The 15,287-nt window shown below is 46.1% G+C and overlaps 1 protein-coding gene across 4 annotated transcripts in view; it reads left to right on the forward strand.

The window, feature by feature from the left end:
* DNAH14 (dynein axonemal heavy chain 14) overlaps positions 1-15,287 on the forward strand; it is a 599,282-nt gene that overhangs the window by 468,177 nt on the left and 115,818 nt on the right. For all 4 annotated transcript variants that reach the window (XM_075925276.1, XM_075925277.1, XM_075925279.1 and 1 more), the window contains 2 exons: positions 7,568-7,749; positions 8,527-8,635. In XM_075925276.1, the coding sequence (XP_075781391.1) occupies positions 7,568-7,749; positions 8,527-8,635 (291 nt within the window). The remainder of the gene's footprint in view (positions 1-7,567; positions 7,750-8,526; positions 8,636-15,287) is intronic.

The following is a 15,287-nucleotide window of genomic DNA, read 5'->3' on the forward strand; positions in this document are numbered from 1 at the left end:
GTAACCCAGCACAAGCTAACTAGAAGCATCTGTCCTGACAGACATTTTGCCAAGGGACAGCCCTCCACAAAACATTGAAAGGGATAAGCAAAACCTGTGCTGCAATACCTAGACTTGATATTGTGGACTGAACACAGGTCTAGGACCCAGGAGTGGGACTGACCCTAAATACCAGACCATTTGTTGTTTTTTAAGGTTACATCAGTTATAGTTAGAGTTTGTATAGTTGTAGTTATTATAGTTCATTTAATAGTTCAAAAAAGAGAGAAAGTTTGTTATCTTCAGTTCGTTATATAACTCGCTATGCCAGGCTCTCCTGGTTTTAAGAAGTGCATCACATGCCATGACGCCCTGCCAGCATAGGACGGTCATGCCAAGTGTGTCAAGTGCCTTGGAAAGACTCATGTTTCTCAGAAATGTGTCCATTGTGCCAACTTGACGGTTAGGGTATGCAAGGACAGGGAGATGAGGCTAAACATGTTCTTATTCGACAAGGCGCTTCAGCCACCGGAGCATTCTCATGCGGTTTCCATTCCACAGTCTCCTAGGGTGGAGAAAAGAAAGGCCATTTCACCACTGTCAGCTCCAGCTTGAAAAAGCTTCGCCAGCTTGGTCTTTACTATCAGCACAACTAAGTGTCAGTGATAAGTCTGGCACATCTGGCTCAGTGGCACCCAAACATAAGTTACTCTCAGAACCAAAAACGTGACAAAAACCTACAACGGTGCCATCAACCATCTTAACAGTCCACCAGTCGGCACCACCGGCGACAGCACCAGCTACAATGTCACCGGCAACATCAGCACCTTCTGCATCAGAACCGTCCACACACATACTGACATCCTCGTCACCATCCACACACATGCCAATGACCTCAACACTAACCACTCATGCACCGATGAGCTCAGCACTGACAAACTTGGCACACACAGTGGCATGGGCATCTTTGGCACCATATGTCTTATCCAGCCCCCCGGTGCTGAAGAAAGCATCTATAAATCCACTTCAATGACTCCAGAACCACAAAAATTTTCCCAGCACCGTCTTCCATGCCACCTTCTCCATATTCTCCTCAATTAACAACAGATGTCAGGAGTTGAACCGCACATGAACAAATTAGGCACCATGTGCATAGGTACCATTTATCACCATCCCCTTATACAAGATATGTACCTCACTCTTCTCTTCCTCCTTCACTGGATCACTGCACTCACCACGTTCTCCACACCTACCGGTAATCATCAGATGCATTACAGGAGCAGTCTTTCATCTCAGCACATTTCTCCAGTGTGGTTTTACCACAGATGACGCAGTCTAACATACTACCGGTATTATTCTTGGCATGACTCAATTTGCCATCACTATCACCACTCTGACTACAGCTATCCTTGCTGTCACAGTCACCCAATGTCCCATGCTCCCCCAGTTTCCCTGCGACCCTCAAATTGTCAGGGAATAGCAATGTCACCACCTAACACTTCCTTATGGCTCATCATTCAGATCCGGAGGAAGGTTAACTATCTGTGGTTGGAGAGCACCCACCAGACATATCATCAACTGATCAGTCATCATCAACCCCTGACCAAGCAGTCATACCTGGTGACCAGTTCCCTCCTGACGACCTGAGGCAGTTTGAGGAGCTTTTCAAAAGGGTGGCTGCATCTCAGGGCATTACGCTAATAGAGGAACTAGAGAAGCAACATAAGCTTCTCAAAAATCTCCAGCCATCACAACGGTGAAAAGTTGCAATTCCCATAGATGAGGCTGTCATGGAGGCTGCTGATGAAATATGTCAGACTCCAGCATCAGCGCCACGAACTAACAAATGAGCTAACAAGATATTTTGTCCTTCCAATGGGAGCTGATTTCTTATTTTCCCACCTTCAACCAAATTCATTAGTTGTCAACGCTGCCCAACACAGATCCAAACTTCTGCAATACAAAAACATGACAGATAAAGACAATAAGTGTATGGACCTGTTTGGGATAAAACTTTATTCTTCCACCACCCTACTCATGCATATAGCCAACTTTGCAGTGTTGCTTTCCAATCACAACTTTGATAACTACACAAAGCTAACTTCCCTCTTAGAGCACCTATCGGACTCCAAAAGACCCATATTAAAATCCGTAGTTCAGGAGAGCTATACTTCCTCCAGAACAGCCCTCCAAATAGTGCTTGACATAGCAGACACAACAGCCAGAGCTACTGCGACATCAGTAGTTATGAGGAGAGCCTCCTGGCTACAATTTGCGGGAGTCCCTCGTGAGTTACAGTCAAAGTTGAAGATCTTCCTTTCAACAAGCAAAAATTATTTGCTGAAAAGGCAGATGAAGTGCTGCATTCCAGCAAAGACCCCAAAACAACACTGCGAACACTCAGGATGTATATTCCTCCATACCATTGGAAACGATGTACCCCATATCAAAAGCAGTGGGAATTCTCCTACTCCGGGTACCAACAACACACTTTTCATCATTCGAGGAGCAAGCAGCACCCTCAGCAGAGACATCCACAGACCACTCGTAATACCAGCAACCAGGCCAACATGCAGCAGGTTTGACCTGTTGGTAAAAGGTCTGGAAAATCTCCCCATCTCGCCCGAAACATCACATTCTACCCTGGCCTTCCACCACCATCTGAGGCCTTTCTATCATCACTGGGCTGCCATCACATCGGACTGTTGGGTCCTCGAAATAATAACATCAGGCTACACCATCCCATTTACTACACTTCCTCTCACCTCCCTGTCCCTCTTCAGAGACACCTCTCCTGAAAACCTACTAAAACAGGAGGTACAGCAACTGCTCATCCTAGGAGCAGTGGAAATAGTACCAGAGGACTTCAGAGACAAGGGGTTCTACTGCCATTATTTGCACAACAAAAGAAGACGGGAAGATGGAGGCCTATTTTGGACTTCCACAGATTGAATTGGTATCTTCAAAAGCAACAATTCAGAATAGTTACCCTAGCTTCAATAATCCGGTTTCCAGCCCTCGACCTTCAGGATGCCTATTTTCATATAACTGTTCACCCTGCGCACAGACGGTTCCTATATTTTGTGGTGTGCACAGGGTGAATACTTATGTGAAAATTATCAATACCAGATACTACCATTCGGCCTTTCCTCGGCATCCAGAGTGTTTTCAAAGACACTGGCTGTTGTCACAGCCCACCTTCACAGACAAGCTGGGATTATTTTTCCATACCTTAATGATTGCTTGGTTAAAGGCCCATCATAAGTGGAGACACATCAAATGGTGGCAACAAACAAACATTCGATCTCTTGGGCCTTATACTCAATGCACAAAAGTCAATGCTACAACTTATACAAACTCTAGAATTCATTGGTGCCCAGCTAGATTCTGGCTGTGTCTTGACTACATCCCTTTTTTTCGAAAAAGGGATGTAAAATAGATACTTTTAAATTGCAAATGAAGCCAGAATTTAAATTTCCCGCACTTCATTTCCATAATGGTGGCTGCGGTTTTTTTTTTTTTTTTTTTTGAAACAGGGCTTTTTGATACAAAAACAGCAGTTTAGGCAGGGACCTTTTGAAAGTAAAACCCTTTTTCGAAAGATCCTGTACTCCAACAGGACTGCAAAGGATCTTTCGAAAAAAGGTTATATTTTCAAAAGATCCCCGTCTAAACTGCCAGGGAAGTGCCCGGTCCCATACCCTATGAACAGAAGCGGTCCGATTATGGAACTGGTGCATACAAAACAACATCACCTTGTAGCTTCATACTTACTAGGAATAAACAATATAACAGCAGACACCCTCAGCAAACACTTTGCCCCAGACCACGAATGGAGCTGCACTCTCGGGTCCTCCAATCCATCTTCCAATGATGGGTTCTCCTGAAAATAGACCTGTTTGCTTCCTACAGAAACAAGAAGTGTTGCCATTACTGCTTGAGAGCCGGCATCGGACCAGGGTCTCTAGGAGATGCCTTTCTTCTCAGTTGAAAGGGCCCCCTCTCATAAGCATTTCCTCCTATCCCACTCATTTCCAAGCTGCTGGAGAAGATCACCAGAAACACAGTTATTCTCATAGCACCATTTTGGGCACGACAGATATGGTTCCTTTATCTGTATCTGATGTCTCCTCAGTCTCCCTATCACCTTCTAGTTTGGCACGATCTTCTAACTCAGAACAGAGGAATCTTACTCCACCTGAAGCCACATCTTCTGTGCCTAACAGCATGGTTCATTGTTGGTTCTACCAGGAAGAATTATAATGTTCTGACCAAGTAAAAGAGGTTCTTTTGCATAGTGGAAATCAATCTGCCTGGACCTCCTACCTCCAAAAGTGGCATAGATTCCTCTTCTGGTCCTCTAACAAGCATTTAGACCCAAGCACAGCGCCATTACATGGAATTGGACTGCATATTGTCCCTCAAGGACGCTGGATTAGCCCTCTCCTCTTTAAAGGTACATCTCTCGGCGATTACTGCCTTTCACCGAGCAGTAGAAGGGTGGTCAGTCTTCGCTCACTCCATCACGAAGAGCTTCATAAAGAGTCTTTCTAAACTATATCCTCCATGCAGGCTGCTACCACCACCATCATGGAATTTAGAAATGGTGCTAGACATTCTTAACCGTGCCCCTTTCGAACCTCTAGCTACCTGTCCATTGTTGATGATGACACTAAAGGTAGTTTTTCTACTGGCAATCATTTCTGCCCGCAGAGTGAGTGAGTTAGCAGCCTTGATGGCGGTTCCACGGTATACTATTTTTAATATACCGGGCTTCCTGGAATCAGCCGCTGATCAGTTTCAGCAGCAGCTGACTTGGGGATGCCTGGGGTTCTTAAGTTGAATCTGTATGTAAGTCAGAATTGGCGTCCAGATTCAGCCGCTGTTGAAACTGATCAGTTTCAGCAGCGGCTGAATCTGGACGCCAGTTCCGACTCACATACAGATTCAACTTAAGAACAAACCTACAGTCCCTATCTTGTACGTAACCCGGGGACTGCCTGTACTTCTATCCCAAACCACATGCCTTACCTTGCAGGCAACTCTGCATTCCCTCAATGTGTGCAGAGCACTTGCTTTTTACATAGCAAGAACTCAATCTTTCCCCAAGTCTCAATGCTTGCTAGTTTCTCTAGTGGACTTCTCCAAGGGTGAACCACTTTCATCTCAGCGCATCTCTAGGCTCATAGTTTTGTGTATCACTAAGTGTTATGCCATCCAGAATAAGCCACTTCCAATAACATCCAAGGCTCATTCCACCAGAGCTGTAGAGGCATCCACGGCTTTCCTATAAGGGGCTCCTCTCTGAGACATCTGCCATTCAGCCACATGTTCTTCCAATGATACTTTTATGAAGCATTACACTATCTTACATCATTTAACTAATGACTCCTCAGTAGCCTCAGCAGTACTCTCAACAGCTGTTAAAATATGATTCCGAGACCCGCCTTCCATGTGTTCTTGAGTACCGCTAAAAAGTCACCAACAGTGGAGCACCCACAGGGTCATCACTCGAAGAGGAAGCTACCTTATGCTGTAACGATGGTTCTTCAAGTTGTGTGTCCCTCTGGGTGCTCCACTACCCACCCTCTGGGTGCTCCACTACCCACCCTCCTTTCAGAATCTCTGCCCTTAATTATGTTTTTTTCATATACTTGGATGAGTGGAACTGGCGGGAGCTGGACCGTGCTCATGTACAAAAGGGCACAAAACTGAAAGATGCAAACCATGCACACACGGTCTGGCTGGCTACTGCTACAGAAAACTCTGATCTGCAGAACCGGGATGACCGACAGCAACAGTGGAGCACCCACAGGGACACACCTCTTAAAGAATTGTCATTACCGCACAAGGTGAGTAACTTCCTCTTACAGTTTATCATGGGTGTTTTTAGTAAAAATCATGGACAGGTCACAGACAATAAACAAAAATTCATGGCCTGTCACCTGTTGATGGCTTGTACTATAGATGCCAGCAACTAAATAGTAGCTGGGGGGCTGCTGTGGAGGGGATGGGGACAGCTCCAGTATCAGTGACATCATCAGCCAGGTGCTTCCAAGAAGCAACTGCTCTAGCTACCCCCCAGGCTGCTCACTCCAGCTGCTCTGGAGCCATTCCAGCTACAGCCAGTGTGGCTGTCCCCAGGGCTACCAGAGTACCTGGCCATAGGACCAGCTGGTTGGGCAGCCCTGAGATCAGTCACATTGCAGCTGCAGAAGTCACAGAGGTCATGGAAAGTCACAGAATCCATTACTTCATCTTCACCTCAACACTAGTGATACTTTCTTTCATATTGCTTTTGGTTTTATTATGGTCTTGTGGTGGAAGCCAAATGTTCATGATTGATGTGAGTAAATAATTAATGTAAATCAATGTGAAAACACCCACACTGTGAACACTTTATCTTTTTCACAGTCATTGTCAGAGCCTGTGATCATATAGTTGTCCATATTACATGAGCCATGAGAGGTTCAGATGATTGCTAGACACATCATTGCTGAGGCTTGGATCAGAACAATGGCCACTATTTTTGTTCTAGTTGCTGAGACCTATAAGGCTGGTACAGAGAGTCCTGTACAACTGTTGTCTAGATCAGTGGTCCCCAACGCGGTGCCCGTGGGCACGATAGTGCCCTCTGGGGCATTTATGTGTGCCCGCTTAGTCGGAATCGTGATGCGGGATGGCTGGGGGAGGGCTGCACGCGCTGCGGGGCTGAACTTGCGCTGTGACGGGGCGTGGGGAGAACCTGCCGGGGAGCGCGGCAGGGAAGCCGCGGGAGCAGGGCGGCCGGTCCGGAGTGGCGAAATGACCGTGGTGAGGGGGGGGAGGGGTCTGGCACCAGCGCAGGCACACTTGGCACGGGGCCAGCCAGCCAGGTGACACAGCGGGATGTCATCACCCAGTGGTGCAGCGCCTGCCACACACAGAGGTTGGGGACCACTGGTCTATATATACTGTGTCGATCGGATGCTCTGTGTTGGGGCTCTACTTCATTCTCTTTTCAGTTCCAACTCCAAGTCCCACCATCCATTCATAGGGTACTGTTTGCCAAATTATCCTGTATGTGGAAATGTTCAGAGGACACTCCAAGAAGGAAAGGAATTAATCTGTAACTCAAGTTCTTTGAGAGAGACTCATTAACATTCCCTGCCCATCTTCTTGTTTTCTTTGAAGTCCAATAAATACTTGACTCTGGTGAAATGATGGAAGGAGCTGAGGTGGCAGAGTGTGATACTTCTTTTTATAGCTTCACCTTCAGAATATTGAGAAGTACTGAGGAGAGGAATAGAAGGAGTGCATGATCACTCTGAGACACCACTATAAAATTTCATTGTCTGAGCTGCACCAGGTATGGCATCTCCTGAGTTGGGGAGATGCAAAGTCCATCTCCAAAAATTCTGGTTACAGGTACATAACCTTAATTTTCTATTAACTTTGTAGGACAGTGTATGAAGCATTGTTTTAAATTATTTCCTGTGCATTTAACAGTCTTACATGAACCAAAATCTAAACAAACATGAATGTTGTAACTTCAGAAATAAGAATATTTTACTGTTTCATGCTTTTAAAAAATCATACTGCCTTCCAGAACTTAACAACCATGGTTGCCCAGGTATGTGTTGAAATCCACAAAAGTGCCACTTCAACAATTGAGAAATATTTGAAGGAAACTAAAAGGAACTACTACGTCACTCCTAATAGTTATTTGCAGTTCATAGGCACCTTTTCAAGCATATTAGAGAGGACAAAAAAGAAAAGTCTGTCTAACAGGTGAGAAATTAATAACATTTTCTCATTATACATTGCTGTAAAGTATAGTCACATGAAATATCCTATTTCAAATGAGCAAAATATGAAAACCAAACACAATGGGCCAGATTTTCAAAGGTGAACTCCTAAAACATCCCTGTAAAATCAATGAGCATGTATGCACTAACATTGTATAATAAAGTACAGATGCATAAGAGTGATTACATGCACAAATAAAAATTATGCATGATAAATGGGTATGTGTAGATTCCTGATCTTATCTATAAAGGTTCCAAAGTCAATATATACTAACTCATATTTTATTTAATTGTCACATTGTATATTAGAGAATGTTTCACAATATTAAAAACCACCTAAAATGCATTTGGTACTTAAGAGGCACCCAAGCAGATGGAAGTATTTGTAAATTGTATGTTCCTGAACAAGCTAATGTCTTGTATGGACAACAACCCTGTGTCTATCCTGTTACACTGTCTTTACAATTAGGACCCCATAAGAACTCTGCCAGGTATGATTCTTCAGTGGACATGGTAAATCAGCTCACCTCTGGATGCCTTTCCCAGACCATCTCTCCATCTTATGCCACAAGTATTTGATCTGAGTTGGACTTTTGTGGACTTTCATTGAAGAGGAGGTTATAGCGGTGTTGCACTGGTACAGCCTCTCTCTCCACACGTACAATCAGATTTTTCCACATAATAAATGAGCATGGAAACATGATAAAACAAATAAAGAATACTAGATAATGCACATTGCAGCTTTATTTTTATTTTTTAGGGCTTGTTTTTACAATGGTCTGACCAAGCTCCTCGAAGCAACATCATTGGTCACAGAAATGCAAGAAGAGTTGTGTGTCCTTGGCCCTCAAATAGAGCAAAAATCAAAGGTAAGTCATAATTACAAATTAATTTTTGCAGTGGCTTTAAATATCTTCTGTAACCTACCATTCCACCACCAACTCTCCATAAAATTGAGATATAACTACCTGTTATATCGCCTCATTTCTGCAGCTTTGCTAGTGGTCTGCATTATACCCTTTCTTTTTCAAAACTTCCATGGCTAACAGGAGATTTTTGTCTACACTACAAGATAAGGTTGAATTTATTAAAGTGGATTTTTTTAGCACCTGATTTTGTAAAGTCAAAGTTGTATGTCCCCACTGTGTGCAAGAGTTCTACATAGTATGTCCCCAATAGGGTGGATACAGTTGACTTTGACATCAATTCACTGTGCACAGTTCCTGCTGCCCCTTTGCATTCTGGGTTAGGCTCCCAGGACATGATGGGACCAAAATAGTGCAGCAGGTAATTCTGTGTATATGCTGTCAACTGCTCATTCTGTGTATGCACTCATCTGCTCGCTCTTTCCTGCTTGAAAACAACAGCAAACAATCTTTTCACATCCTTTTTTCCCTGGTTATCCATGCAGATGCCATAGCAAGGCAAGCATGGACCCTGTTCAGCAGCAAAGTGCCATGGCAATCATAACAACCACCTTGTGCCTTATTCTGCAGTATGTCCAGAGCCTATCCTGGGCCTGCTGAAGTACGTAAGAGTGTGATGAGACCATGAAGCACTTGAGTTGAGCAACTGGCAGAAGCAAGCAGCATCTGATCCTCTTTGACACAGTGGAACACAGGTTCTGGTGCCATGAGAGAAGCACAGACTGGTGGAAATGCATAGCTATGCAGTGTTAGAACGCACAGCAGTGGCTGCAAAAATTTTGCATGTGTAAAGCATGGAAGTTTGCATGAATGTTTGCAAATTGCTTTCTACTACCTTAAATTGCAGCAATACCAAAATGAGAATCGCTCTGATAGTTGAGGAGCAAGTGGCAAAAGCCCTGTGGAAGCTTGTGTAACCCTTCTGCCAGGCCGAGTAAATAGCAGCAGCAAGGGCCGGGTTCAGTATCTAGGGGTCTCCTCCCAACGAGGTAATACAACACCGGCTCGAGCCCCCACCCAGTGACCTGGGAAATCTTACATACACCTCTGGGTGCCTCAAAAGAGGCAATTCTTCCCCTCTCGCAAGCACAGAGCCTCAGTATAGTAGCAAACCTTTAATAACATGAGGTAACCACATCTGCATTAAATTGGGGAAACACCACAACTCGGATTTACCAACCAAACAATGATCAAAGGCCCTCCCCCCAGCCACAAATCTCCCCAACGTCCCAAAAGTCCAACACCCCAAGAGTCTCAGCCCTGGGTCAGTGCCGTCCCAGGGTTCAAAAGTCCACCCGGCAGGGTTTCACCATCCCAACCTGGGGGGGGGGGGGATCGATGCACCTTACGTGGCCCGGCGGTGGCTCCGCCTCTCCGTGCCACCGCCGTCGACGCGAGTCACTCCGCCACACTCCACTTGTCGTCAGGTAAGCCGCCTCCACTGTCCGGCTCCGCAAATCCGCCAACCGTCTCTGTCCACGCTCCGGGCTGCCAGCTGGTTGCTCCTGCCGCTGCTCCGCCAGCTGCCACTCCTACCAGCCGCAGGCCGCCATCAGCCGCTCTGCTGTCTGCTCGCAGGTCGCCCTGCCAGCTGCATCTACTGTCCGCCTGCGCTTGCTGGTTGCCCCTTGCAAACCACTCTGCTAGCAGCACAGCGCCAGGCTCCCCTCAGCAACAGTGATTTCAGCTCTTGTCCACAGCTCAGCAACAATGATTTCAGCTCTTGTCCACAGCTCAGCACACCGTGATTACAGCTCTTGCCCACAGCACACAGTGATTTCAGCTCATAACAGAGGAGCCTTAGCGCTGGCCCACAGCAAAGTTAGCTCCACAGCTCACAACTAGACTCCTAATGGAATCTAAATTAACTCTGATATTCCACAGTGGAGGGAGTGCAATCAGTGTTGTTTAGGCCCTCAGACAGGGCCCCACCACCAGGTACCAAGACCTGTCCCCAACCTCTCTCAATTTGACTGGGTTTGGAACCCATGCCCCTTGTCTAGCGAGTGCTACTTAGTTTATGGCGAATCCCTCTGTCATAAACAGTTCCACCATTCCATTGTCCTTGATTCGCATAATCAGGGTAACAACACTTTTATCCCCTCCGCCTCAATAACAGAGAGACTGGGGCTCCCACAGTGGCCAAAGTGACGATTTGGGCTGCTGTGGCACATACTAGACAGGGTGGGTGTGTCTATGCAAATTGGGCTCAGCCCCTGAAGTCTCTTTGCACCACTTGCCACAGTTCACCACTAGATGTCAGGATAGAGTTTACCCTGACCCTGCTTACACTTGCAACACAAGACAGCTACTGGTCAGTTGTGAATTAGTTTGGAGTGGGGAAATCTGCAGTCGAGGCTGTTGTGATCCAAGTAGCCAAAGCAATCAACACACTTCAGCTACAAAGGGTAGTAACTCTAGGAAATGTTTAGGACATAGTTGAGGGCTTTGCCACGATGGGGTTCCCTAACTATGGTGGGGCAGTAGATAGAACACAAATCTTTCACCCAACCATCTTGCCAAAGAATACATAAGCTGCAAGGGATATTTCTCGATGGTGTTGCAGGCACTGGTAGATCACAAGAACCAGTTCACTGACATCAACATGGGATGGTCATAAAAGATGCAAGATGCGCACATCTTTAGGACCTGCATTCTCTTCAGAAAGCTGCAAGATGAAACTTCCCACACTGGAAAATTACTATCAGAGGCATTGAAATGCCAATAGTGATCCTTGGAAACACCTAGCCTTACCCCTTGTACCTATGGCTCAAGAAGACATACACGGGCAGCCTGGACTGCAGTAAGGAGCAGTTCATCTACAGATTGAGCAAGTGCAGAAAGGTAGCAGAATGTGCTTTTGGGTGTTTAAAGAGAAGGCGTTGCAGTTTATTAACTAGGTTAGACCTCAGCAAAAGCAAAATTCCCATTATTGTGGCAGCCAGCTGTGTGCTCCATAATATCTGTGAAAGTAAGGGGGAAAATGTTATGCTGGGGGGGGAAAGGTGTCAAGGCACAGCACATAGTCACAAATTATGAGCAGCCAGACACTGGGCACTGCAAATCAGAGAGACTTTGACAAATAGGTTTTTGAATGGCCAAACAGCAATATAACAGTCATGCATGTTGCTCTTAACAAGGTGCCCCCAGCATTAAGTATGCTTTCTTATAAACCCCTTCCCTCCATGCAACACAAGCAATAAAGATCCTGTTAGGAACAAAAGGAAGCAGGGACAGAAAAGCAGTTCAGGGTGGTAACTTTGGGTTGGGGGGGAAGGGAAAGCAGCATATTACAGTTCCCCTCTGCAACAATCAGGCAGATGTGTGAAGGATAGCCTTTTGTTCCAGGACATATCCCTATGGGTGGAGTGTGAGGCTGCCCTTGACTCTTCCCCCAACCCTGCATTCTAAGGCACCTGGGAAATGAAGCTATGGAAGTTGATGAGGAGAGAATGTGGGTCAGCATGGGCTGGAGAGAGTGTCTGTGCATCTGACTCTCCTGTGAGTCTACGAGACATGTCATCAGCTCTGCCATGATCCTCCAGATGTTCTCCTGTTTCTTCCCTGCACGCTCTCCTGTCCTCATGCTCCTCTTCCATCTCCTGCAGCAGCATTTTCCTCCATTCATTTAATTGCACTCTGTCCAAGTGGGTGTATTCCATTTGCTCATTTAACATGTCATCCCAATTATGTTTTCACCTTCTGATTTGTTCTAGCCAAACAGCTGGAGGAGCCAGGGAAGTGGGCAACAGGCTTGCTGTTGCAAGAGCAGACTTTCCAGGAGATAAATTGTGGAACATAAAACCTAAACCCTTTGCATAAAAGAAGTCTGTCCAAGACAATAGGCATGTGTTATGAACAAAACACCAAAATTATTCTTTTAAGCACCCACTATGTAGCAAGTACAACACAGAGATCTTAAGAGAGCAGCTGGACTCTGTTGGGTAGCAGGCATAATAAGGGACAGCTCAGAGCTTGCTCTTTTGCTTCCACTTTGAAAGCATGTGACACATAGTGCTTGCAAATAGCAGCTCCATCAGCTAGGCAATCATCTGCATTTGCAAAGGGGGGCCATGGTGGGTGTGGGGGCAGGGTCTCACACTGTAACCATGTGTTTGGCACCCCTTGTTTGCCAGGAGATTGCAACTTTCCTTTCACACAGGTACATGCAATCGGGGTGGCCCGTGAGCCTAGGCAGACTAGGCGGTCACCTAGGGCGTCGCCAGCCCAGAGCGCCCAATGATGATGTCACGGGGCACCCGGGCACCTGATGATTACGTCACGGCCATTGACAGCTGTGCAGGCAGGGGCGCTGATCACGCCTTCCGCCTGGGGCGCCAGCTGCCGCAGCCGGCCTCGGGCCACTCTTGCATGCAGGTAGTAAAGGGGTCTGCTGTAGTGACAGGGCAAGAGCTCACTCACATGGACACAGAGGAACCTGTGGGCAGAAGAGAGAGGGAGGGATCTAGGCATGGCAGCAGGGCAGGGGCTCACATAGTGATCATGTGTTCGGCACCCCACATTTGCCAGGAGAGTGCAACTTTCCCTTCCCACAGGAGCCTGCAGGTGGGAGGAGTTCCAGGAATGGCAGAAGGGCAAGGGCTCAAATCATGCTGTGTTGCGGATGAACAAATGGAGATGTATGTTGGAAGAAGAAGGAGCAGGAGACTCAGGAGTGGATGGAGTAATTGGACCACTTTATTGCTCATGCACATTTACCTTGGATCCCTAACACACATTGCGAGTGCCAATGATTTGGCAGCAGTTATACTCCTTTATATGTTTTAATATGTAAATTCACACATTAATTACTACTTTCCATAAACCCTTATTTAGGAAGATTAACTCCCATATAATGAATATTAATAAGCAGGTGATAAATACAATTATATCCACCACTGTTTGTTGTTTACTGGTTTTTAGTTGAATTTACATACTGTCTTAATCAGCAGCTTACAGGGAGGGGGAAAGAAGCTATGGCCCTGATAAGTTTTGCAGCATGTAAGAACAAGCAAGAGATAGAATGAGGCACTGTTAACAATGGGTACATTTATCAAGTTGCAATTTAGAGCAACAATCTCAGCAGTGGCAAAGGAGGAGAAAACGGGCCTCACTTATCTTTCCTACAGGCAGCAAGGAGGTAGAAAGCGGGTCTCATGTAAAAGGAAAACTGGCCTATAATTTAGCAAGGAAAATGCCTGCCTTGGCCAGACCCTCACCAAGGTTGCGGGCCTTTCCAAACCCCAATTAACTTTGAAAAATCCCAACAGTGTACTGCAATAGTATCTGTTATATAGCTTTTCCTACATCCAGATTGCCATACTTGATATCAGTCTGCTCTAAATCACAGAGAATAAAAGGGAGTGGATGCTGACTGTATGTGGCCAGAAACTTGGACCTTATACTTCAGTGTTTTGTGCTGCAATGATGCCAGACTACTTACTACTGGCTCATCGTGGAAAGTTGTCCTACCATGGAGGACAGAATAAGGCAGGGCTTCCCAGAAATCTTGTCAGAAGGATGAAAGAGCACCTCTATGAGAGCTTTATGGATATGTAGAGGAAGGATTCCCATTCTGTCTCCAGACACATTAACAAACTTTTCCGGGAACCCTCATTGTGCAGGTAGAGTGGTCACCACAGATCATGCCCAATTGCCTTAACCCACTTGCAGCATGATTAAAAATGTGAACACACCAGAAGTGCCCTCCTTGCCATCAGGGTCCAGCAGCGATATGTCCTGGGAGTAGGAGATTGTCTCCAAAGTTATAAAAAAAATCCTGGCTGTTTGTGAGATGGGATGCTCCACTTCCCTGCTGACCAGTTCTCCTCTTCCTCATCCACACTGTCCTCTGCGTTATCTCCCAAGGCTGTCTTGGGAGGAACCCATGAATTGGGTTCGGAAATTGGCCAAGTCCCCACTCGACTCCTATGAAGCTGCTCATAGAAGCAGCATGTTTGCAGCACTGATCCAGATTGTCTGTTTGCCTCCTTTGTCTTCTGATACAACTATGTGAGCTCCTTTATTTTCATGTGGTACTGCTGGGCATCCCTGGCGTATTCTTTTTCCTCCATGCTCTGTGCGATCTTGTCATAGATATCAGCATTTCTTTTGCTGCTTCATAGTTCTGCCTGAACAGATTCCACTCCCCACACAGCAAGCAGATCTAAGATTGCCTGAATTCTCCATGATGGAGCTCATTTTTTTACCCTGGGCATTCATGGTCAGGTATACTGCTGAGGCATGCTGCCTGCTCTGAGGTCTGCTCGCCATGCTGGCCTGCTCTGAGGTCTGCTTGCTATGCTGGAATTCAGGTTTTTCCAGGGCTTTTCCTGTGCACCTGCAGAGCAGCAAAATTATAAGTCCTAGCCAGAGCAGTCACATTGGGGCACTGTGGGACACCTCCTGGAGGCCAAGAACATCAATTTTCACAGCGCTACATCTGCACTACCCTAAAGTGGATCATGCAAGGTCAAATATACTGTTACTCCTCGTGAAGAGCAGGAGTACCAAAAATGACTTTAATAGCTCTGAAAGTCAGTGGCACATCTTTGGTGATGTGGACTTATTGTGTAGAAAATCGACCTAATGAAGC

The sequence above is a fragment of the Pelodiscus sinensis genome, chromosome 3 (assembly GCF_049634645.1).
Source record: "Pelodiscus sinensis isolate JC-2024 chromosome 3, ASM4963464v1, whole genome shotgun sequence".
In the NCBI taxonomy this organism is placed as follows: Eukaryota; Metazoa; Chordata; order Testudines; family Trionychidae; genus Pelodiscus; species Pelodiscus sinensis.